At 41.1% G+C, this 26,773-nt stretch overlaps 1 protein-coding gene across 8 annotated transcripts in view; it reads left to right on the plus strand.

Annotated features, from left to right (window-relative positions):
* The first annotated feature begins 3,032 nt into the window (after positions 1 to 3,032).
* The window catches only part of ryr1b (ryanodine receptor 1b (skeletal)), a 109,575-nt gene continuing 85,834 nt past the window's right edge, over positions 3,033 to 26,773 (plus strand). For 7 of the 8 annotated variants that reach the window (XM_037774229.1, XM_037774233.1, XM_037774234.1 and 4 more), the window contains exons 1-2: positions 5,698 to 6,038; positions 26,596 to 26,718. In XM_037774229.1, the coding sequence (XP_037630157.1) occupies positions 5,991 to 6,038; positions 26,596 to 26,718 (171 nt within the window). In that variant the 5' untranslated portion in view covers positions 5,698 to 5,990. Of the gene's footprint in view, positions 3,169 to 5,697; positions 6,039 to 26,595; positions 26,719 to 26,773 lie in introns of those variants that run through there. The other variant, XM_037774231.1, reaches the window with a different exon arrangement.

Raw genomic sequence — 26,773 nt, forward strand, 5'->3', positions numbered from 1 at the left:
CTTTCTGGGGCATTGCCTGAACTTGGCAAAAGAATCAGTTCCTGAAAAGAAATCATTAGATGCCTGATAACATTGTTGAATCATGACACGCGTCTCTCTTCCTAGATTTGTTCATCCAGGGTCTCCAGTGTCCCCCAAATCACGTCTATCACCCTGATTTTTTTCCTTTTCTTCTTTTTTTTTTTTTTTTAAAACTCCCTCTGTCATTTCTCAGGGTGGCAAGTGATTACACAGGGAGGTAGTGTTTGTGCTTGTGAATGTGGCCGTGCAGCTGGACAGGGAGACTCAAAGGCATCCTTGTTTTAACATACCAAGAGGAAGAGGCGACCAAACAGGGGACATTAATGTCCCCAAGTGTGCAGAGGTGGCTTCTTTGCTGCAGGAAGCTGACTGGCTGGCAGAGAGAGTGGGTGATATGGCATTCAAAAGCAGGGAGAGATGCACCGAGCAGGAATCCTGCAGTCGATGCACGCCAAGTCTGAAAACACCTAGAAATGCATTTGGATTTGCATTAGAAAGCAGATCATTGAAGAACTCAAAAACAGGGAACATGGAAATGACACAGAGGAAAAAAAGTGTATAATGCTATTTCCTGGCAATGTGGTAATCTTACTGTAATATTAAGCAATAGTTCTGTAAAACAGGAAGAGTTGCAATCAACTCAGCTGATGAATCTATAAAGACATTTGACACATGCCGAAAAAATAGAAAGGCTAATGGCCCACGAAGACAATGGAGTAGAAGTGCTGCTGGGTCTCTGTGGTAATCACATACAGGTGCTCTTTGGATCCTTCAGGTGTATTGGGCTCATTATTGTGAAGGGCTCAATGCATGGGTGGAAAAAAGTACAAAATGCAAGTCTCCCTCAGAAATAATCCAAGGCACACTGTAGTGTTTGAACAAAATTAAAATGCCTTTATTTTACATGGCAATAATTGTTTAAAATGACCAACGCGTTGCGACCAACATAGGTCTTCATCAGGGTCACTGTGAGCATTCAGCAGTAGCTTGCACACCTATATTATGTTATACTAATCAGTAGAGTGGGAGGCTGGTTCTCCAGCAATAAGCAAGCATATTGCTGGAAAAACAAGGAAATGACACATCATCAATAGGGAGGAGAAAGAGAAGAAAAAAGGGAAATGGGCCACATTTCTTTTAATTATAATTCAACATCACAATGTACATTTTAGCTTCTGCATTTCTCCTGTGAGTCTTTTAACATATGTGATGTTAAAGCTTTTATTTTGGTAATTATTTCAAAAGCGGAAGTCCGTTATCTCTACTCCGTTATTGACGTAGCTACATTACCGGTAACGAAGAGTAAAGGTAACGGTAACTCACGGGGCTCACAGGTGACAGGAAGACGTCATGAGAGAGTTGAACGTATAAACTAGCGTACTTCATGTATTTGTAAATAATTTGACTTGTTTAGTTTTGTGATAAGTTCGTTAACTTTGTGTCGTTGTTAGCATATAACGCTAACGGTTCAGGTTGCTATGGTAGCTAAGTGGTAACTAGCGTTAGCTAGCGCAACGTTAGCGCAACGTTAGCGTTGCGTTAGTGTCTTTAGGGTATATCAGTTATTTTCCTCCTTTGTTTTAATTAAACTTTAAGGAAGCAGCACAATAAACTGCAATAGACAGTCACCGGAGAGATGACCTGCTCTACCTGCTATGTGGTTAAAGCTAATTAGTGGTCATCTTGGAGTCTAGTGATGTGTTGGTCGTGAACGAGCTGGCTCTTTGAGCCGGCTCGTTTAAGTGAACGATAATGGTACGTGTCCACAGGGGCGTTTTTTATCGCGAGGGGACGCTTCCCAACATTGGACGCTTGGTGGGCTGTCACTAGACACAAGGCTGTCCCCACCTGATTGGACGAACGCTTTCCAAACGTGGGCTGCTGCTCCCAGCTTTCAAACCGGAAACAGTATGGAGGCTCGTTTGGAAACTTTCTTCTCTTATTTCACGGAAATAGTTCACCGAAATGTGTTTCTGAAAACATTTGAGGCGAGAAGTAAGCCATGCAGTTAATGCATCTGTCTTTATTTTGGATCGACAACGTTTATTTCAAAAGATTCTCGGGAGTTTCGAGAGGCGGCGAGTCGCGTCGGACGCCCGTGATTTACATAAAGTAGACGAGCCCTCAACTTTATGCAAATGAGGAGCGTGCGTTGCGATGCTCCATTTCTCGAATCGCGACACCACGCTACCAGAATGCGTTTGCGCGGCTGCTTACATAGACAATGAATGGGGAGCGTGGAAAGCAGGGAGCCTGTGGACACGTACGATAAGAGCCGGCTCCCGTCTGAGAACAGTTTTTTTTCTTTTTCTTTAATTAATTTAAGGCAGAATGATAGGACGATCTTCTCGATCACTCCATGCACTGACTGTGACTAAATGTTGTGTTAATGACGTCCGTGCCACCAATCGGGATGACAGACAAGGGTCATACCATCAAACGGAGGGGCGGAGGTTCGCGGCGCGCTGACTGTCTACTACAGGTACAGAGCAGGAGGGAGAGGAGGAGAGAAAGAGAGAGAGGAGTGCGGTGCGCGAATAGCAGACAAGATGAGTGACAGTCGGAAACGAAGCAGCATGTAAAATGATGGTATTCTGTAAATTATAAGGTTTAGTATAATTATATTTAATAATCAAGTGATATATGTGCACACATACTAATCATAGGTCAAAGCAGGGATACATTTGGCTGAACTATAAAAGGCAGAAGTGGTAAAATGAAGAGCCTTTTGGGAGTCGAAAGAGCCGGCTCTTCTTGGGGAGCTGAGCCAAATTAAATGGCTCACTAAAAAGAGCCGGAATTCCCATCACTAGAGTTCAGTCCTCGGTGTGATGTCGCCTCCTTCAGGCGCTGCGCCGCAGCTGCAGGTAAACGGAGGCAGATTCGTGAGTTGGCAAAAAAAAGAAAAACAGGCAACAGCAGGTCAGTTCTGAATCAGGACTCACCCTCCCAGCATTCACGTTAGTTCTGGTTCAGTGGCGTATAAACCTCCTCTCCTCCTTTCAGCTGTACCCGTCGGACGGAGTTGTTGTATCTCTGCGAGCAGCAACGTCCCAACACATCTTCATCCTTCTGCCAGCTGCTGCTGCAGCGGGAGATGGGCGAGCAGGAGAGCATGCTGGAGGATGCCAGATGGAGACTGAAGAGGTAAGGATGTGTAGAGAGGATGCTCACCGTTTCAGTGTGATGCCGCTCAGACTTCCAGTTTTCCTGTCTGGTGCATTTATCCCTGCTGCCTGATATATAACCAAGAGGGGTGTGCCACTGACACTCATGCATTTATCCAGTGTTTCCCTCAGGGCTGCAGGCTGCCCAGACACAGCTGTTGATGTTGAGAGAAGATAGCATTTAATGGCCTTTTGTAGTCTGCAACGATTATTTTCAGGTGTCTGATCATGATCTATTTGCAATTTTGTGTTAAGGTGTGATAGATCTTTTCAGAGCTCAGGGGGATTTTATTCAGGCTGTAAGGAGACTAACAGGGAATTGAATGGACAGACACCTTTTAATTTATTCAGTTAAATTAAATTGGATGTTTGGTCTCTAAAATAAGAAAAATACAAAAAATGCCCAGCATAATCTCCTTTGCTCAAGGTGACATCTTCAAATTGCTTTTATGTCTGACCATCAGTCAGTCATAACAGCAGCGATTCCCCACATCCCAGAAGCTCTAAACCAGCAGAACCAGCAAATGTTTTTTTTTTTTTTTTTTTTTACATTTTTGCTTAAAACACAATCAGTTATTAATAGTGAAATACATTTTCTGCTGATTAGTCACTGTTCATACCCCCCAATCTCCTCCAAAAAAGGATGGAGGGAAGAATCACACTGCTGACATTGATACATTAAAATATAAAATAATACTTTAGGTTAATTTCCTTATGGTGAAATGTCTCAACTTAATGACCTTTTGGGATTCATGCCCAGTCATTCAGACACAGGACAGGTTCATCCCTTTTAAATCACTGCAAAGGGTTTTTCTTGCATGACCACAGTGGCAGCACAGAATTGTCTGGGGGCTGTTGACAGCAATATTGCTACAGATAATTGAGCAGGATGTTAAAAAATAATATGGTAGTAATTATTAATTACTGTCCTTAGTGCAGCTAAGACCTTTGCTACTTTAACACTGAAGCATAAAATCTGAAATTGTGTTGTGAAGGAACACAGAGCTAATTAAAAGCCTGATGTGATGTCAGAGCGTCTCCTCCTGTTATTGATTAGACTGTAAGAAAGCATCACTAGTATCCACTGCACTGAATGTGCCAAGCTGTAGGAGAAACACAATGAATGATAACTGTAACCTAAACTGAAATTATCATTCGTTGAATTGTTTATAATCAATAGGGAATTAATGGACAACAATTTTTTTATTTTAAATTGACCAAGTTTTAGGTCCAAGCAGAAAAGTCAAACATTCACTGGTTCCTGCTTCTAACGTAAAGTCTGCAGCTTTTCTCTGCATCGTATCATTGTTAAATATTTGTTTTTTTATGTTGTTCAGACAACATAAACAATCTGAAGACTTACCTTAGGGCTCTGAAAACATGAGATCTTAGACATTTATCATATTTTATAAAATGTAAGATAGAAGCAATGGAGTCATGAACACATTGATACTTGACAGATTCCTGTATTTATGTTTTGTCTCGCTGGTTTAAAGTGAGTTTAAAGTGCCACTGTGTTGGAAAAGTGAGTATTTCCATGCACTGACTAATCTGAATTTTACACCATAAGCATCTGAACCTGATTTTAGTCTTTATCGCTCAAATCTGATCGAACCACGTCCACACAGCCCTGATCAAGCAGATTACCAGATGTTAAGTTTTTTAACTAAGGATGTTTTTGTGTCTAACTTTATCTTTGATTGTTTTATATAATGTCACAAATATTGAAATATTTGAAAACAAGTTTTCAGGAATTTGTACTCTTCAATTTTTCATACCAAGTTTATTTTGACAATAGATTAATTCATAATAGTAATACAAAATAAGTCCTATCTATAGACTGTATAAGAAGTGAACGTAGTCACCGTGACGCCACCCATTGGTTTGAACCCTGGAGTTCAGCACTTTGGCCGTCGCCATCTTGTTTTTTTGAAACCAGAAATGACACGAGAGGGTGGAGCTAAGTACAACTGTCCTGCATTACTCCTTCAGAGACCAAGATAAACTGTGAAGACACATCATAACATTAAACTGATACACTCTCATCAGCTGACTGTCAGCTGATACAGATGTCTGAATTTCCCAAATATCACCCTTTGGGTGCAGAGCAGCTAATGTACAGTAGCATTAATGCACTCATGCACCTAATTCTGAAGGCATTTTTGTACAGTGCAACTGTTCACTTTGAAGAGTCAAGGTGTGTGTGTGTGCATCTGTTCTAACTACACACTCCCCAAAGGCTAGTCCTCACCCCCCTTTCCTTTTATAGCCTCAGACACGGGGAGGGAGGGGAGGGATGTGTGTGTGTGTGTTGGAGGGGGTCAGCCTGTGTGAGGGAGTGGCCCACTTCTACAAACATGGTGGCACGGTGGGATGGGTGCCGTGTAAATGTGTAACAAGGTGCCTGCCCCTCCCTCCCTCCCTCTCTCACCCACCACCCCTCCCTCTCTCCTTCCCTCCCTCCCTCCCTCTCTCATCTGTGGTTGGGGGATGCAAGGCGAGAGAAGAGAGGAGCTGGGGAGAGCCTCGCCTCCCGTCACTCTCTCTCACAACACCGTGAGAGCCACAGGACTCATGCTGTCCTCCAGCACACCCACACACACTAGCACTGAGAGCGAAAGACACTGAGAGTGTGTGTGAGAGAGAGAGAGAGAGAAAGAGGGGTACAGCAACGAGAAAGGTGCAACGTGGAGAGCGGGAGGGAGGGACGTAGCAAAGGAGATAAAAAGAAAAAAATCAAAATCCTGAACAGAAGGATTTTCTCTTTTCTCCCGAGGAGCTGCGAATAACCCTCGGCGAAGGATGGCAGAAGGGGGAGAGGGAGAGGAGGAGATCCAGTTCCTGCGAACGGTGAGTCCTGCTCACTTTCCTTTTTTGGGAAACCTGCACTGGCGGAGATGAGGAGTTATGAGAACAGCGAGGGAGGAAATTAGATTAGTTTTTACTGAAGAGAAGCAATTAATCTAAACGCTACGTGATTCAACTCCTGATCAAAAATGGACTCATGATCTTCAAGCATCAACTTCATAGCTCCTTTGGTTTCACCCTTTCTTCACTTGTGTCACATTTGCTTTTCTGGCATTGGATATTTAAGGTCTAATCTGTAGTTGCAGTTCTCAGAGCCAAGACCTGCTTCTCTATATAGTTGACTATTTTTGCGGTGCCCTGAATGTGCCATGACCCGCTTATTAGTTGCTCTCTTTAAACTTGATAATTGATTCCTTTAATCTCGTGTGAAATCTAACCCACATTACGTGATCATATTAGATCTTTTCAGAATGCACTGCTCATTGTCTCGCCTAATCTCCTCTATATTACATCAAGAATATCCTGTGTTTAAGAATAGGTGGGTAACAGTGTAAGTGTAAGCATATGTGTGTGTGTGTGTGAGCCCAGATAGATAGACAGGGGCTGGTGCATCTGTTAGCATCGTTATCTATTTTTATCTGAGGAAAGTAGAGCCTGTCAGTGTGGGGCGAGGAGGCAGAGCAACAAGCTACCCAGAGCCTGGAGGGGACAGCTGGCCAAAGGCTGCATGTCTTCCTTGGAGAAGCCAACACACAGTCACAGTGGAGGTATCCACTTCACAGTGTCGCACTCAATGGGGGGGAGGACCCATAAAAATGACCTAAAACAGCTGAGTTGGTGAAATGGGTTTCCAGAGCTAGAGATAAATACTGTAAGCATGCAGTATCTGAGATAAATACTAAATTAAAGTGGTTTGAATATATTATTTTTCATTTAATCCGTTTGTTTCCATGCACCTGAACCTTTAATCTACCACCCTTTAAACCTAAAAAAAGGTAATTAGGATGACATTTTTTTTAATGTTGAGTAGTAATCACCTAGAAGAGCATAGGTTACTGCACAAGTTAGTATTTCCATCTAGAGCTCAACAATATGTTTGAAATCAGTATCAAAAGAATAGCAGTATATTATTTAAATATAATAATTAAGATTTTTATTCATTCATCAGACAAAACTCTTTAAGTTGTTTTTTAATGACAATTTGCTTGGAATAATTAATTTAGACAAAACATTTTATTAATGTTTTTACCAATAACATGATACAATTCCAATGAAAGCCAATAAAGCAATAATACTGTTTCTATTATGTGAGGAACATCCAGGGGACTCGTCTCCGCTCACATATTTTGTCTTTCAGAGGAAGAGCATCAACGGAACCTCCACAGTGGAATGTATTTCTGTTAAAGTGGAGCTCTACTTTACCACTACAGTCGCTGCAACGTTTCCCTCACTGCCACTTGAATCTAGTTAGCTGTGAAATAATAATAGTTCAAGTAAAAAAGAGCCCAGACAGCGGCATGCAGAAAGACCCACAAGCAAATTATACTGATGGACGGGATTCCTGTCGAGCCTGTAGAGTCCACTCACAATATCCACAAGACGGCATTACAGAGCAACACAGCTGTTGATTCTATTACAAAACTATTTTCTCCTCTTTAGAAACTGGGAGATGAATTGTGAGAAACATTAGGCCGAACATTTTGAATGCCTTCAGTGGGTTTGTCCTTTTTTTGGTTCAAGAGGCCCGGTTAGGATGAAACTATTAGACACCAACACTTCAAAAGGAAAAAACAATGCAGCTCTATTGTAAATTATTGATGTGTTGTGTACTTCAATGGGTTTCTCTTTGACACTAACACCGTCGGGGTCAGGGGTTTAATCCCCGGCGGTGCTTGTGGTGCTGTGAGATTGAAACATCCACCAAATGGTTTGTGCTATCAGTCTTTTAATTAGAGGCCAGCGATGGGAGGCATTGTGTGAGTCAGCTGTTTCTCTCTGCTGGGGCTTTTCCCTGGGTTATAATGGAGGTGGGAGGTGTGATGAGTGGAGTGGAATAGGAGCATGGAGGAGTTCTTGCCTCTCCTGGACCAGCTGGGGCAGCAGACTGTAGTCATATATTCACCTGATATAATCCTTTCACAGTTACATAACCTGCCATGGAAGGTTCACAGCCTGTGTGTCACCAACGCTCACTTTTCAGCAGGGGTTTAGCTAGAAGTCATCATCTTATAACAATTTAATGAAATCTTTAAAAAAATTAACAAAGGTTGCTCTTAACAGAAGAGCCATTTCATCACACCATGGTGTCAAGTTTAGGATAACAAACTTGTGATAAAAAAGCTCAAAATGGACCCTAGATGAGATTTATACCAACAAAATATATTCAAAAATATATAAAAAAAAAAAATTGTGTTCCAAAAAAGTCCTTTGTTTTCCCAAAGAATAGTCTTTGTGAGCTTAAAGCTAGGCACATGTTAGCACATTCTAACTGTGTATTGATAACTACAGCTAGCCTGCTGGTCTTTCAGAGTCCTGGGCAATGAGAAAAAATAATATTTAAGATGTTTTTACTAGGACTTTCAATTGAAATAAAATATTTAATTGCGATTAATCACATGATTTTCCATAGTTAATCGCAAATTAATCACATATTTTTTATGTGTTCAAAATGTACCTTAAAGGGAGATTTTGCAAGTATTTAATGCTCTTATCAACATTGGAGTGGGCAAATATGCTGCTTTATGCAAATGTATGTATATATTTATTACTGTAAATCAATTAGCAACACAAAATAATGACCGATATTGTCCAGAAACCCTCACAGGTACTGCATTTAGCATACAAAATATGCTCAATTACATGGCAAACTGCGGCTGACAACAACAGCTGTCAGTGTTGTTGCCTTTTTCATTTTCATTCACATATCTAATGATGTGTGAATGAACACATTTTCATTCACATATCTAAAGGTCAGAGGTCAAAGGACCCCTCTGAAAATGGCTATGCCAGTTTAAAATGTAGTGTAAGTTTGGAGTGTTATTTAGCCTCCTTCGTGACAAGCTATTATGACATACCACTGGATTCCTTAGGATTTCTAGTTTCATATGATGCCAGCACACCATACAAAACATGCTTCCTAGTCGGCAAAGTATGGGGTTTCACTGTGACGGGCAGCTTTTCTGCTTGCACAAGTGTAGAGTTATCTGTGAAAGGTATAATCTTACTAAAGCTGCGTCTAAATCTTTGAACAATGGCCTTTGCATGAAATAAGATCAAGCAGTGAAGGGTGAACGTTGTGGAAACCGCTGAAAAAATGTATGTGCTTTACAGAAATTCACTAGGAACTCAAATCAGATATGCAATCTTGAGGTTTTTGAGGTTAAGCTAACTTCTGTTCCATTGTAATGTAGTTTACCTCACCGCCAGTTGCTCTTTATTATTTGCTCTCTTGTATCCTGATTGTACAAGGTTTATCTTGTCATGCTTATGAGCTAAGTAATCAATAATAAGACATATTTTCTCACAGTTCCTCACCAGGCTCTTGAGTGTAATGATGGAACAAACACACAAACTCTACAGTATTTTAGTATTCAGGCTTGTCCTCCTCCCCACTCGAAGGAATTGTGAGCATGTAGGTGTTCTTACAGATTGAGAAACCTGTTGTTGTGTCTATTTGAGGAAGGAGCTGAAAAAAAAGTACGATAGCAGTGTAATTCTGTCAGTACTTTATCCTTTTCTCTGGTACTCTACTTGTTTTTCATGCCTGCTGGGAATCTTCCAAATCAGATGAAAAGCTGTGAGGGTGGGAGTTTGGGAGTAAGGCAATGCTTTTAGTGTTTTTTTCCCCCATGTTTTTTGTTTTGTTTAAGAGAAGAAAGGAAGAGGAGATTAGATCCTCTAAATGCTGATTCCTGTTCCGTGTGACAGATGGGGGGGAAAATGTTATCCGTTTTGGGCTCCTTCAGCACATCTCCAGTGATCGTTTTCACATCACAAAAGACCACACACAGATTACTCAGCAGTGCTGCTCTATTCTATTCTGGGTTTTATTGTGTTATTCTAATATGGCCCAGGGCTGTGACTCATACAGTGCTGAGTGTGAATAGTTGTACAGTCTACACACTAGCTGGTGGGGCTTAGCCATGGCACCTGCTGTATACAGTAGCAGGTTACTTACATTCTCCTTCCTCTCAAACAAAGTGGATGTTGAACTATATGGTATTCAACCTCCTCCCTAAATAAAAACTCCCTGTAAGCACTTGAGCCCCCACATTAGCTGTCAAGAGATCGGCTTAGCTTGCAATAGCCAGCAGTCTTTCCTTTTCTCTTTAGAAAAAGCCCATAGAGAAACCCGCTGAAATGTCTCACTGCGCTATAAACACACAAGAGTCTACATCAGGTAACCCAGAACTCATACAATGGTGCCCGTTTCTCCGCCGGTGAAAGCTGTGTCACTGTTTCACGATGCCACATATGCGGTGTGAATCACACAGGCGAGAGAGAGTTTGAAGGGGTATTTGAGTTCCAGTCTATAACAGCAGTTTCTTTTTTTAGTGTGCTGTGCCACTATAAGTGCACACACTCTGGAGGGAGAAACCAGAGGAGTCAGTGTCCTACTTGCCAGCATCCTTCGGGAGACGTGGTGTGTGTGTGTGTGTGTGTGTAGATATGGGTGTTTCTGTGCGTGTCAAGTGAGCAGAGATCTTGTTCATTGTTGTGACTGTCAATCCTGCAGACGCCATAGTAACTTTTGTCAGAACTGTACGGGCAGTTTTGTTTGCAGGAAGCACTGATTTGCAGGTCAAAAGGTGAAGAGATGTCCTGGTTAAAACCAGGCTGGATTCGTTTGAAAAGGGATTTTTATGTCAAGGTTACATAGGTTTTGATAACTTTACAACTATATTACAATGTCACACAGGTCCCACTACACATTGAAGTAACGTCTTTGAAATGCAGGGAAAACAACCTAGATGTTTTTTTCAATTTTCAACAACATTTATCCCAGACTTTCTGTAGACATGTTCAAATGAATAATGCAGTGCTCATTGCAGCACTCACTGGTTTTAGAATACAGGTAGTTCCAATGTCATCTAAGAGTATAGATGGTAGTAAGCATTATGCTTAATCGCTGTTACGATTAAGAGGGGGTCATTGGAAAATGTTCTCTCACGTAAGGGGTCCCTGGCGCCAAAAAGTTTGAAAACCCCTGATATAGTGTGCGTCTTAACCACTCAGATGCTCCACCAGTGACTTTTAGACAGTGCTTTCTAGGGTTGGGTTCTAATAATTCAGTTCCAAGTTGGTACAATACCCACATTTGTTAAGCTCTATTACCAAAATCTTTATTTTGTGTGCCCTTGTTTAATTATCAAAGAGCTAATTAGAGTAGTTCTTTACATACAACAAACATACAACAGCAAATATGTAATCTATTAGGCACAACCTTTGTGCTTATCTACTCATCAATTTCATTACTTAATTTGGTGAAAGTTAAACATAGATAGATTTAATAAGATATTTGAAAGGATTCTGATTCGATAAGTGAATTCAATACTGGATGTAAGTGATGAAAGGTCATCCCTGACCTGCCTTCATCTGTCACAATGCCTGCCTCCTCTCTTCAGACCCCTTCAGCACATATACCAGTCCCCTTTTCCCCAGTCAGTTGTTAGATCATTGGAGTTTCTTTATTGCCATGTTGCTTCTCTGCCTGCTTAGCAGCCTACCCCTACCCGTACCTGCACCTGCCTGCCTCTCCACCTACCTGTGTCTGCCTGGAAGCTTATTTGGATCTTCAACTGGTCATCATTAACCCATCAAGAAATGAGGGGCCGCCTAAAAAAACACTCTAAAACCTGAGCCGTTTTTGAAAACAACCTCCTAAAACCTGAGGATTTCTGAGAACTTATTGGCTTTGTCCTAAAAAAACATTACCATTTTTAAAAAAAATTACTAAACAACAAAATTAAAAAAATAAAAAAGTCTGACCAAAAACAGAAAGTGGCACTGTAATAAAAAGAACTGCAAGAAAGCAATGCAAGAACTTAAATGGTAGTGTACAACAAATTGGGTCTGTAATATATAGTCACTGTATGCCATTATCTTACTGAACTGAAAATGTTGACAAACGTACTTATTGTTTCCAGCCATATTTTTCAATAAAACAAACTGGCAGTGGTAATGCAATGACTACGTCACAGTTTGTTCACAGTCTACACAGTTTATGTGCGATGTGCACGTCACATCCGGTCTTACTGGTAGAAAAGGGCAAGCGTTGCACCCGGTCTTAAAGGTATAAACACACAAATGTAGCATCCGGTCTTATCATAGAACTGTACTTATCTGCCTCGACCATCTGCATTTGGGTCCTTCTCCTGCTGTCTCTCACGCTCTCCTGCTTGACATTCACATCATCGCACATCACACAAAAGGTAACAAAAGCAGGTAGTACAAACCATAGAACTAGAATAGGAGTAGAACGGATATTCCCATTCAAATCAACGTAGCAGAATGGTCAGAACGGTGGCCATTTTTATGTGTACCGCTGCCATTGTGACCGTTGTAGCGGGCTAACTTCTGCATAAACTAAACCGACTTAAGGCAAGTCGCGGACTCACTGAGGTCAGGTTTTGCAGTAACGGCAAAAATGAGCAGTGGAGTAACGTTAGTAAGTCACGTTACGAAGCACAGATAGCCAGAGTAATGAGAACATTTAACAACTTAATGCTTCATCCACACACTCTTGCCACAGCGGAGTAAAGCACATTGCTATCGCCAGATGAGTGACAACTTTGTTGGCACGCCATGCTTTAATGCTACACTGGTAACAGAAAATGAGTGAAGTGGCCAGGGCAGTGAGGCAGAGGGACCATTAGACTCATCACTGCCGCTAGCCACCAGCCCACTGTTCAGCTCCTCTGGGGAAGGACAAGATATCGCTGAGCTGCTACTACACTTTATGGCCCCACTGACTTGCGTACTGTCGTCACCATAACAACTAACAACAATCACCATTTCTTTTGTACTAGTCAGATGACCACGGAAAACAGTCCAATGTCCATTCTACTCCTATTCCACTTCTATGGTACAAACATTTCCCTCTACACCACTGCCCCTACAGGGTATCCTATAACTATAGTTTGCATAAATGTTAAAGGTGCTAAATTTGAAATCCAGAGCATTAATATAGCAGCAAACAACTATTTGCAATGTAAAGATATAGTGGAGTAATGTGTACCTGAGCAGAGAATGAAGTTGCACTCCCTCTGTTTATGTTGTAATATGAGCTTCTCTGTGCTTTGTTTACCTAGCTGGCCATTTTAGTGCATGTGAGTGTATTTGTTTTGTCCCAGTGGCTAGCTAATGGCCGTCGCTCTGCACTGCTTTCATACGGCGGTTACCGCTGATAACGCCGCCCCGACCCACGGCGTTGTCGTGGAAGCGTAGCGCCCACCCTCCGGTTCCCCCCCAGGTTAACACTGTTAGCTCTGTCAGCACTGTTGCCGTTGTTTTCACTGTTAACACTGTTAGCACCATTAGCAAAGACTACAGAAGCAAAGAGTTGAAACTGGTGTTTCATAGCTCTGCTGCTGCGTGCTGATGTTGCAATGGAACGAACAAGTGGCTTTCACTTTTTTGGCAATATACGTTCTTTGCCGTTAGTTGCTAGCCGCTGGCTCAGCCGTCTCCATGTTGAGAGCCATGTGGAGGCAATAGATAGCTCTGAAATCCGTATTGAGCACCTTTAACCCCACTTTTCCTCACTGTCTCTTTCTTTAAGATGCTAATTTCCAGTTACAGTTGAGATGACATTGATCAAGGAAATCAAAAACTATGATACATATTTTATTTGGTTACACTGCTGCTTATTATCTCCCCATTCTTTTTTTTTTTTTATCTCAATTGTCTTTGTCCCCTCTCTCTTTCTCTTTTACACACACATACAGTGTGTACATCAGTGAGCTCCAGCAGTAGGCGGTTTTAGGACAGCAGCAGAGGAGGGACGGGGATGAGGGAGGTGGGGAGGGTGCCAGTGAAACAGGGCTTTAGAAGTGCTGAGCCCAGGGGATGAACACATCCACAGCGGGGCAACAACACACGCACACACACATATACAGCACCTGTTAGCCTGCTTGCTTTGGTCACAGCAGTTTACACAATAAACAGGTGGCCTGGTCTGCCCTCTCAGGCACAAGACAGAGAGAGAGAGAGGGGATCCTGCAGAAGTAAAGTGACACAACTGTTATGCAAGCGTGTGTGTGTGTGAGCAGAGGATGGATGATTAGCTCTGTCACCTTACAACTAGAAGGATCCAGGGATATTTTCTGCATGAAGGGCCCTTGTGTTCCTCCCCATGTTGCCACTCATAGTTCAAAGATGTCGAAGTGAGGGGGATTGTAGACTAGACATTGAATAGTTTAAATTAAAAATAAGTCAGTCAGACTATTAAATTTAGGACTAACCTCATCGTGAATCTGTTCACCTTCTCCCAAACTTACCAGGCCATGTTTAACCACACACAAATAAAAACAAAAATACACGCTATTTAATTACATTTTTGTTGATGATTTTTTTATGTGTTAATCTTACACGGCTCAAAACTAGAAGCTAAAAAAAACGAAGGAGTCCATTGGTACCAACCATGTCATACTAGCTTGTCGGGAAGGAGGGTAAATAACGCTCTAAACTTGCGCAAAATTTTGGTGAGGAAAAACTGCCGTGGCCATTTTCAAAGGGGTCCCTTGACCAAGTTATAGTCAAGTCAGCACACTGACACACTGACAGCTGTTGTTGCCTGTTGGGCTGCAGTTTGCCATGTTATGATTTGAGCATATTTTTTATGCTAAATGCAGTATCTGTGAGGGTTTCTGGACAACATCTGTCATTGTTTTGTGTTATTAATTGATTTCCAATAATAAATATATACATACATTTATATAAAGCAGCTTATTTGCCCACTCCCATGTTGATAAGAGTATTACATACTATTTGAATCGATTTAAAGCCCTAATGGAAACAAAGCAGCATGGTTTTCAAAATAGCTGGCAGTGATATAAAGTTGATGTGATTTGTTGTAAATGCGTAACCTCTGGTGTTGGTCATTTTTAAAGCCGTTTAGAAGCTAGTATAGCATAAAGTGTTCTGCAGCTAAACAAGTCCAGACGCCCAGTGTTTGCTTCATCATTTCTCACTGCTGGTACTTTGTTCCAAGATGCACAAAATCTTCCAGAATGTGTGTGCAACCAGAGTTTTGCCAGAAAGGAAAATGTTTTGGATCCAGTGCAGTCATTTGGTTTGAGGCACTTGGATTAATGCTGCAAAAGCTGTCTGAAAGAGAAATGGGACAATAATGGTGTTATTAACTGAAGAAGGTTTAGCAAAGGCTGGGCTGAAACTACTTTTGGGGCTTTGTGAACTTGAAGGGAGGTTCAAGGATATTTGTACTATGGGATGTTGCTTTTCTTGCGCATTCAAATCTCTATCTGCGTCTTTACTCACTCCTATGTTCAATTTTTCTGGACCACACATCTGTTTTAAACAGGCCTGCTGGTCAGGAAAGTACTTTACTTACTCTTAAGGCAAATAGACTTTTTTAAAGGAATGGATTTTGGATTCAGGCCAGCTAAAATAATTTATTTATAACAGTGTTTTCTTTTGAATTGCTGCTGTCTGCCAGACTTATCGTCTTTCAAAGGGCAGAGGCTGTTTAATGTTTGATGTGTGGTAGTTTGTAGCAATTTAACTGAGCCGGAGGGGAATGAAGCCTGTGTGTGTGGGCTGTCAAAACAATATGTGTCATTGAAATTCAGCATCAGTGTTTCTTAGAATCGGATTTGTGAATTATCGCTGTTGAAGAATAGAGTACCCGGTAGCTTAGCTGTGAGTGAAAATCATAAAGTATAACATAGTATTTCTTAGTAACCTTATCAGAAGAGTTTATGGATCTTTTGCAGTTGTAGCTATTTTCAAGATTTGAACCCTAATTCTGTTATCAGCGTCACTGAAATGTGTAACCTCAGCCTTATGAGACGTTGGAATGGTATAATACCTGTCCTTTAATTGCCCCACTTAAGTAACTTAAATGCAATCTGCTTTTTTGGGAAGTGATTCGTTGTTTTTCCGCTTTTTGCTTTTTGTCCATCAGAAGTTAGTTGTTCCTGTGCGTAGTGCCTTCCCTGTGAGCAAGAGAGTCTCGCTCATTCTCCAAGTGCGACAAGTATCTCTAAGTGAGACCTCTAAGTATCTGCTGGTCAGCAGAAGGAGGGAATGTGATAGTGACAGGTGCAGCCACCTAAAATAGGAGAGGAGTGGAGGGGGGGAAGGCCCAGAGCAGAGTGGTAGAGCGTAGAGGTAATGGAAAAGGGAACTGCAATGAAATAATAAAGAGTACAGAGAAAAAGTACAAGTACATCCAACAAAATAGTGAGAGAGACGGCAGCAAAAGCGGAATGTGAAAAAGACTAAGCTGTAAATGCTCTGGACACTCTTCTGTGTGGAGTTGAAAGATTTTTCCGCAATGATTCAATGCAGCACAATAACTTTTCAGTCTCGAGCCACCTATAACTTTTGTACGTCATAACAAAACTCAGTCATCCATACCACATTATATCACGTAACTCAGAGCAGATGTTTGGATGTATTAATCTTACTGTTGCAGTATTTGGTTCCCATTCATGGAATGAAATGGTATGTAAATCAATTAGCAGACTATTGATTCTTTTTGAAGTTGAGTACACTATACATCAAATCCACATTAATTTGTGTCACTGTCACATTATCATTGCCTGGTACTTGGTAAAGGTCTGCACAGCTTTACTTCTCACCATAATGTAACTTTGACAAAACTTAATGTGGTTATTGTGATGGATTACAGTAAGGCAAGTTTCAAGAGTCTACTAATAAAGTTTCATGTTGTATTCAGAAATGAATAGAAATTAGGGCTTTCAAAGTTAACGCCTTAACGCAAATTTGTTTTAACGGCACTAATTTCTTCACAGATACATTTTGCATAGGATTTTTTTTTCACAAGCATATAGCCTATGGTGTTTATATTTATTTATAAATGAAATAATTGTTGGTTTGTTGTTTGGTGACCCACTATCAGCCAGTCTGCAGAGACTTTTTCTCCTAAGCTGGGAACAGGATACATTTCATAAACATGTTTACCAGTCAGATGGAAACTTGAGCATTTACACAGTATTTTTTTTTATAATTTGAAGTTTTATTGAGTTTTATAACTGGAGTAATATCAACAAAAAGGTGAAAAACAAAACAAACAAAACAGTGGTGGTTACAATAATGCATTGGGCATTGGCACATACCAACAATTACATACGTACTGTATAATACCATCAGATTCTTGATAAGGTTGAGTTGCTCACTCCGGACATATACCCACTAAAGCTTTCCCATTGTTCTTTAATCATTTCATTCTTCCAGTTCAATCTTCCCAGCATCTTTTCACATGCAACTATTTCCATCATTTGTTTCCTCAACATTTTCAGTGTAGGTGTTTGAGGCTCTTTCAATCAACCTAGCACAGGTTATTAAGCCCGTTGTTAATGCATTTCCACAGTACTTGAGTAGAAATGAATTAGGCCTGTTGTATTGTGATGCCAAAGCAGAGGGAAAGAAACCTTTGATGCAACAGAGTAAAAGCTTTTTGTCAACTGAACATGCTGCTGACGGTCTCTGTTAGTTGTTAACATGTTTTAAGTATTTGTTTATTCATCATTATAAAGGTTTGAGTAGATTTAATGGACTGCAGGGTTATCATATGTCAGGCCATCAGTGATCCTGTGAGCCCTTACCTATAGTAAAATGACAAGAAAAAAAGGCAATTTGCAAGTTGTTTTATGAGTATTCAATATATGGCACATTTAGAATACTACCCCCATAATATGACTCTCTGAAACGGGTTTATAAATTTCCACAGTGTTACAGACAAAGAGTAGATGGGAGAGAGAAGGGTAGAAAAGAGAGTCCACAAAGAGACTTTGGTTGAGCTGAATATGTACTCTCCTCATAAATCTCAGTGTTGGGCTGGACTGGGTTCAGGTTACACCTAACAGTTTTTTCCTCTAGATTGTTAAATGTTAAATACAAAAGAAAACAAAACTGTGGTCCCTCTTTAGTCTTAACCATCCATCAATTCACCTTCTAATTCCTGAAAGACAGTGAGGCCTGTTTTCTTAAGGCCCAGACATACCAAGCCGACATCAAAGAACTACATGTAGCGGCGATGAAGGCCAACTGTTGCGTCGCCTCACGTCGCCTTTGTCTTGGCCGACAAGTTGCACAGGAACACACTGCAAAGATGGCCAGTTAGCATTCAACATGCTGAATTGGACGAAAAATCTCAGACACGGGCAGACTAGAGCCGACGGTGCGGGACACACTGAAAAAACTAGGCCGACAGACGCTCACCGACAGCCCCAAACTGTCTGATGGCCAGCCGTTGGCTTGGTGTGTCAGGGCCTTTAGTTTCTTGGAATGGCAGCAGTAGCTATCTGCAGTAAAAAGGGGGACTTCTTCAGAACTAAATCTGATTCTGTTGACACAGTGGTGAATTAAGGAGACGGTTTGGCTATTTTAGAGGTGATATGTACAAGAGATGGTGTGTAGTGTATGTAACCTAAACCCTCAGCCGACCTTATATTTACACTTGGTGACTCTCTTCATATCCTCAGGCAGCACAGACCCATAACCCTCAATCTACCGTGTCAGGTGTTGGGGGTGGACGTTTTATCAGGACCGTGAAAAGAGTCTAAACTCTTAATGCCTTGGAAGTCTTTGGAAGAACGACACAAAATAACGAGTCAGGGAGAAAATAGGAAGGTTGTTTGGGAGATTACATTCTTTATCATACAAAGTAGAGGAGAAAACATGAGCGTGCATGATTAAGGAGAGTGTGGGAGGGAGCCACAAGGCCCTGACTGCAATGTGTGATGAAGGATCCTGATAGTGCACCTGTATGGTCTCTTCTGGTTTTCAAAGGGAAACCCCCATCACCACTCTCCCCTCTGCCTTATTGAACTGCTCCTCTCCTCCGCCCACATACTGTGCAATGTGCTGTCCCTCTCTCTTTTTATGTCTGCAGAAATATAATCAATGTCCTGAGGTGGCCTGTATCAGCACACTTTGACTGGGCAGAAATCTGGACCGTAACGAAAAAGAATGGACATTATTATTCATCATTATTTATTTGATAAGTGATTTTGATTATGCGACAGGTGATTCTGTGGCACGGATGTGGCACTTTGTCAATTCTGAATTTGATATATGTCTCAATGTGAAAGGCTTAAATAGTAAACCAATATTGAGATGAAAATATTTAGAAATCAGTCATAAGCCGAAATAAAGATTCAAAGAAATCTTAGTGAAACAGTAAAAACTACTTTTAAATTACCCTGTTAACTTGCAAATAAAATAAATAAAGACACTAGGGCTGTCAACCGATTAAAATATTCAATCGCAAATTAATCACACATTTTTTATCTGTTCAAATGCACCTTAAAGGCAGATTTGTCAAGTATTTAATACTCTTATCAACATGGAAGTGGGCAAATATTCTTGTTTCTGCAAACATATGTATGTATTTATTATTGTAAATCAATTAATAACACAAAACAATGACAAATATCATCCAGAAATCCTCACAGGTACTGCCTTTAGCATAAAAAATATGCTCAAATCATAACATGGCAAATTACTGCATGTGATTATCATAAAGTGGGCATGTCTGTAAAGGGGAGACTCGTGGGTGCCCATAGAACCCATTTTCATTCACATATCTTGAGGTCATAGGTCAAGGGACCCCTTTGAAAACGGCCATGCCAGTTTTTCCTCGCCACAATTTAGCACAAGTTTGGAGCGTTATTTTACCTCCTTCGCGACAAGCTAGTATGAAATGGTTGGTACCAATGGATTCCTTGCAGCTTTAGCCGTGATGTCTAGCTCTGCTTTCCTGTCAATGTGTGAAACCCAAAGTGTTTCCATACTTTACTGGACGTGTAGTGTTTACCACTTTGGATGTAAAATGTGGGGTTGCAGGTCGTATCCACGTGAACCCTCTGCCGTTTTCTACTTTCTCATTTTGGCTCGCTGTGGTTTGTTTTTGTTGATGGATACAGAACGAATATGACGTCACATTACTCAGACTACAACAATTAAAGCGATAACTTCCTACTGCCTCCTCATAGACTCAAATAAACTAAATACATCGATCTTGGCATTAAAAAATTTATTTTAAAATCGATAAAAAAATAAATAAATCGCGATACATAGGTGAAACAATTTTTCTTCCCACCCCTATGGCTCAGCTGCATTAGCTGTCCATTGTCCGCCTCTTTTAAACGTCACAGGTGCCGAAAATACTTCCGCAAAGTATACACCGGTGTCTCCTCGGTTATAGATCCTCCGGAAAGCCTCCTTGCTCCTCGAGATGCATTTTAGGAATTGAAACATCCTTCAAGATGAAGCCCTGAGATAGATTTCCTGGTCACAAGCCGGAGAATCGAGGAGACGAAGAGGCACAAAATCGAGAAAAGAGAAGAGCCCCATGTATATGTCCAATGCACTGTTGCCCCAGCTGTCTCTCTGAGCTTGAGGATGCCCTCTATAAACAGAAGTGTCACAGCATGCACACCAAACTAAACAATCTAACACACTATCTGCCCACAGCAACAACTGTATCAGCTACGTTCCCAGTTGTATAATTACCCCTTGATGCCCATCCTGTCTTACCTCTGTCTTAGTTTAGCAGAGTATGATAGGATCGGAGAGGGCGGACATCTCTCAACGTTTTGCATCTGTTTGCTTCCTGTGTGGGGCGGGCAGCGTGCCCGCTAGTCTGGGGAACCCTGGCTATCCTCAGTCTGCGTGTGCACCAGAAGACCCTAGAGAATATACAAAGGTGTCTGCTTTCAGGCGCTATCTGTGCCTCTGGCTGTAAATCTCAGCTGCATTACACACCTCTATTTGCGCACACTAGTTTGTGTTTATTTGTCTGTCACTTTACATCCAATTGTCTCAACCTCACCCTCTGACCCCGGACATCCACATAGCCCGGATGCTTTGCCCCCGCCAAGTCCAAACATGGTTTGGCTGTAACCCTACACCCACCATGTTGATGGGACAACAACATTTGTGTTTCATTTATTTATCTTTGCCCGCTGCCCAGGTTTAAGATCAGTAGGTCAGGTGGGTGAAGATAACCAGCACTTCCTGGCTTTCACTCAATACCTCCTACCTGTCTTGGCTCAGATACGGTCATATGAGATTAACAAATAATCAGGAGTTGTGGTTGGCTTACAATAAAGCGTCAGGTGCACATCCTTCAAGCTGCCTCTATTAATATAAGGGTGAGTTAAGCACAAAAGTTTGTGTGGTCTCTAAGTCAGCTTTTCACATGGGTCGTATTGAGTGCGACTCTTAGAAGGACACAGCTCTGTAGCTGCTGATGCGCGTGACAGAGTACTATTATAAGTTTCAGTGCCCTAACGTTCAGGGTGGAATAACAGGTCCAGCCATGCACCAACAAAGTGCTGGCTGAGGCTTATGTGTTCATCTGCTCCACCAACCATTTTCTCAAGGTTCTGGCTTGTGCTTCATATCATACTTAACTGGTTAAGTCTGTGAAATACTCACCAAGGCTGTGGTCGAATAGTCTTTTTTGTTTAGGAAGGTTCCTAAGTGAGTGAAATTACCTGGATGTATTAAAGCTGCAGTGGGTAGAAATGGAGCAAATACGATTAAATACAGTCACTATATCCTGACAGTAGTGCATGAGACAGGTAATCTGAAAAAAGTCATGTTCCTCTGTGTCCTCCGGTGCTCCTAATGGCATCTGCAGGATTTCACAGACCGGACAAGTCAATCACTCGAGAACTCCGATCAAACGCTCAAACTAGGCAGCGCCGATCGAATATGAATCAATATTATGTTACTGTAATGCCTATTTCTCGCCTCAAATGTTTTCAGAAACATCTTGAGGTGTACTGTTTAGTAGTAAAATGAGAAGGTTTGTGACCCGGCAGCCAAGTTGAGATCAAGTTGAGGAAATACCAAGCACCGCCCACCAGTTCGAGCACAGCCAATAGGAATGCTCTCTCTCTGAAATGACTTGTGATTGGCCAAAGTCTCCCGTCACGGGCTTGATTTTCTAAAGCCTGAAAACAGAGCCATGAGGAGGAGCAGAAGTCTAGTTTTCTCTCAGAACACTTGAATTACAATATGTTGAAAGGTTATTATTATATATTATGGAATATTTGCCCAATGATGCCAAAACATTTTTGCCTACTGAAGCTTTAAGTGGCAGCCATGATAAGAGCTGGTCGAATTCTCTAAATGCTAAAGAAAGGTGCTTCAGTGCTTCCTTTCCAATCTCCCTTAGCACAGGATACACTGAATCCTCCTTTGCTAAAGAAAAGGATATGATGCCGTCACACAATTCCTTGCGGCAGCACCATTTAAAGCGACGCACCATTCGGCCATCAATAACTGTCATTGTTGTTTAATTTTACACTATGGATAAATTAAAAACACCCTTCTTGGGATGAGTGATTCTGTTTACTTGAATTGTACAGCTTTGAGTTTGTCACTGTAGTGACAGTGACAGTACTCATTTTCTATGTGTTATAAATAAAGTTGCTAAAAAATCAAACAAAAAAACATCGAGGTTAGGGAAAAGTGGTTATGAAAAGACATGAGGACGTGATTTTGTCGACTATTCGACTGCAGCACAAGTTTCAGAATCACTTCTCTTCATATGATGAATGAAAGCTTGATTCCTTGTCCTATTTACTATAATAATAATAGTAATAATATATATAATAATATAATAATAATAGTTTATTGTATGACATCCACAGACCCATGAAATACCCTATTTACTTTTATTAATGGCTTCCCACAATGTTTCCCACGGTCACTTACCGTGAGGATTTGTAGTTTGTTCAGCAGTCCATCAAAATCCAGATCATATATTTGTATAATAATAATAATTATTTTTATAACACTTTCCAGAACATATTTACAAAATGATTTGCATATAGGAAAAATTGATAAAGAAATTACAAAACATATTGTCTGCAACATTGAGGCCAAGGCTCTGTGCCTGTCTAGCACCTGAACCCCTGATCTCTCCCAGTCCTCCCTTGGCTCCTCTGCCTTTTTGATGTTGCCCACAGAGGTGGAGCGGAGTGGAGTGATTGAAGCAGAGTAAAGCTGCCATGTGAGACTGTGGCTGTAGAAATAGATGGAAGCCACTGGGCAGCACTGCCGTATAACATTGGGGCATATATCGTCTACGGCTGTCATCCGATCGCACATCTTGTCTCGGAGCAATGAGTCACTCGGTTACTTCAGTCTGCTTTTAGACACCCACAAGCTCGACCCTATTTCCTTAATGGGTACTGCAGTCTGAGTCCGTATGCGCTGTCCTCAAAACATGGCCAGTTTAGCCCATTTTATCCTTCTTACTCAGCCCGGTCCAACTGAGCTTTTTTTTCTGTGAAATTACAATTTCTCTCCAGTGACACCTGGTCTCAGAACTCGTCATTTATATTCAGTCCTGGTAAACAAAGATCCATGTCGTCGTGGTGCATAAACCTACTGCTCTGATACTCAGCTTTGGAGTTGTGTGAGTGGTAGTCAGAGGTGTGGACCCGAGTCACATGACTTTGACTCGAGTCAGACTCTGACAAAGGCTCCAAATTTGATGACTTTAGACTCGACTTGACAAAATTAAAAAAAGACTTGCCACTCGACGTGGACTTTAGCACCAATGACTCGTGGCCTCACTTGGACTTGAGCCTTTTGACTTAAAAATACTTGATACCTTCCCACAAGCCGAAATATCAAAAAGAATGTTGATTATAAAGTGTGTGCACGAAGACGATCAGCTGCCCGGTACTGGTGGATGTTAGGTTTATTCATAGACACGGAAGTCATGGAATCAAGTTGCAGGAGGAAACTATGAAGAACTAACGTTACGTTAGTGAGTGCCAGTTGGGACCAGTTACTCTGTTGTTGAAATGACATTACAATCAGTGAAGAGCACATTATGACTTGTTTAGACTAAACTCAACGTTTAGTTCTTGACTTGGACTTGAGTGCAAACACTTGAGACTTATTTGTGACTTGTAAAACAATGACTTGGTCTGACCTCTGTTGGTAGATATTGTTGGTGGAAAAGATATTCCACCACTTTGTTTTAACATGTTCGAGAACTGCATATTAGCTCAGAGATTTACAGATTTTGCTCAAAAGTCCTGTTTGCTCATGTCTGCAGTGAAGGAGAGAGGGCACGTTGCTCCACTTTCCACAGTGCAAAGCAGGGAACACGAGGACAGGACAGGACAGGACAGAGGAGACATTTCAAGGCTGAGGAGAGATAGATGATAGCCCAGCCAAAGGGAAGAGGGGACACTCTTCAGCCAAAGAAACACTAGAGGCCTCTGGGTATAAGAGAGGAGTAGATGTTATGAGGTCACTGATCTGCATCACTTTCCATTTTCCTGCTGCGTGCCATAAACATAGACATGCAAACTCCTGCGCTGCCCCTCGGCCTCGCTTTGTAGTGCCTGCGTATCCTCCTAAACACTATAAGTCATGGCACATCGACGGTGCTGAATCACCAGGGCGAGACAGTGAGCGGGTCAAGAACGAGAAGACAGAATGATTCACGAGATGTTAGGTGAGAGGGGAGAAAAGTCAGGAATCTGTCCAGAACCGTAGAGAGGAATATCATTCTGGTTAAGTGATGGATCCACTTGCGTAACGACTGAGTCGAAGGAACAGCTGAGAATGTTGAGAGTCAGGTGTGGGTTTCACAGGGGAGGGGGTGTTTATCGCTGTATTTACACCAGTCTCAGGAGGGTCCGGGCATTGACGAGGAGCAACAAATTACTGTCTGTTAGCGTTAACTATTAGCTATTGTACCGGCTTTTACTGACAGGAGCTGTATTATATGAACAAGAATTTAGCCGACTGTTGCTTTAGTTGTGTAATCCATCACAGTGAGCATCATATGTCTAAGTTATTTTACTGTTGTATGGCAGTGGAGTTTAAGTGCAAATCGATTTGAAAAGTCATCACTGCCTTACGTTACAATAACATAACTTTGTCAGAAATGAATGTAGACTTAATGTTCACTGTGATGGAGAACATAGCTAAAGTAAGTTTGCTAATTGATGGTCCGTACAGTGTGGAAATAAATGTAAGAAAATGCATTCAGCAATGAAAAAAGTAATGGTTTATAGTAAATGGGATAAAACACATTAATTTAATTTATTTATTTCAAATTTGAATTTGAGGATAAACCCCTTTAGATGCACCATCTCATTTTCAAGACACAAAAACATGGAAGTTAACAAAAATAAATACATAAATAATAGTAATAGTGATAAAATGAAATGATCCAAGTGACACAAAGCACTACATATCTGTTACAAGGGTCATCTAAACAAATCTAACGAAAAATAAAATAAATTAACAATGCCAGACGAAATAACATTATGTCAAAAGCACTAAGTTTACCTACCTATAAGCTAAAATGAAGGTAAATACAATCAAAACAGAGCATTTTAGGTGAACACATTAAGAAGAAAGTAAAGAATAGATCTGAGTGAGTTGATCCAGTCTCATGGTGCTTTAGATTTAAAGGTGCCATTGATAACATTGATAACATTCAGCCACTAGATGTCGCATTCTCCCTCCCCCGTTCCATTACATTTACTTCACAACAAGTCGTTGCCATGCACTTACCGTCAATCTCAGCAGTTTTTTCCTCACTAACTGATGACTCAGAGATACCATGTGATACCACTGTTGTTATACTATTGGCTCAAAAGCCTTGTTAGAAGTGAGAACCAAACGTCACATATCTTCCACAGAGATGAATAAAACATTCATTTTGGACCCGCCAAATGATTAATTTATAGTCATAATAATTCTTCTGAGGAAAAGCCACACTTTTATTTGGCACCTTTCTAAAAGCTCTGTGGATGTATTATTATTATTTTTTTTAAAGATTCGTCTACATAAAATCTGATCAATAAGAACTTTAAAAGCACGTCTTCTCCCAATTTCTTTAAAAAGTACAGGCTCAATAAATGAAATGTGTTGAGTGTGTCTAAGTGAGTATGATGATCTAAATAGAACTAAAAGGTTAAAGCAAATGCATTTGAAAATAAAGAGCAACCATTAAAGAGTTGTATATTTGTAGTCATTGTGTACTGTACAGAAAGTGCCTCTTTTTTATTTATCTCTGTTTTCTTCTATTATGTGCTGTAGGCAAGTTTTCCTCTTCTGTACTCCTTATGAAACATGTCACTTTAGTCAATAAAAGGTCAGTATTGTACACAACAATGCCTGCACCAAAAGTCAAGCCAAGCCAGTTTTATTCAAGAAGTGCTATAAAAACACAAAACAATATGTGCTAAAATAAGAAAAAGCTGGCATATCATCAGGGATGAGCAGCTGCTAAAATGAAAGAGAAATAAGTGTGTGGTTGAACTTAGTGGTGGGAACATAACATGATGTGTCCTAAAAATGAAAGGCCAGTGAATCAAAGTGTCTGTTTGTGTATTGGGTGCAGGATGACCAGATCGTTCTGCAGTGCACTGCCTCCGTCATGAAGGGGGAGCAGATTAAGCTGTGTCTGTCCTGCGAGGGCTTCGGGAACCGTCTCTGCTTCCTGGAACCCACATCCAACGCTCAGGTAAGATGCTGGCACCCTCCCTTCCTCCCTTTTTGTTTCGTCCTGTACTGTGTGT

The sequence above is a fragment of the Sebastes umbrosus genome, chromosome 7, assembly GCF_015220745.1.
Source record: "Sebastes umbrosus isolate fSebUmb1 chromosome 7, fSebUmb1.pri, whole genome shotgun sequence".
Classification (NCBI taxonomy): Eukaryota; Metazoa; Chordata; class Actinopteri; order Perciformes; family Sebastidae; genus Sebastes; species Sebastes umbrosus.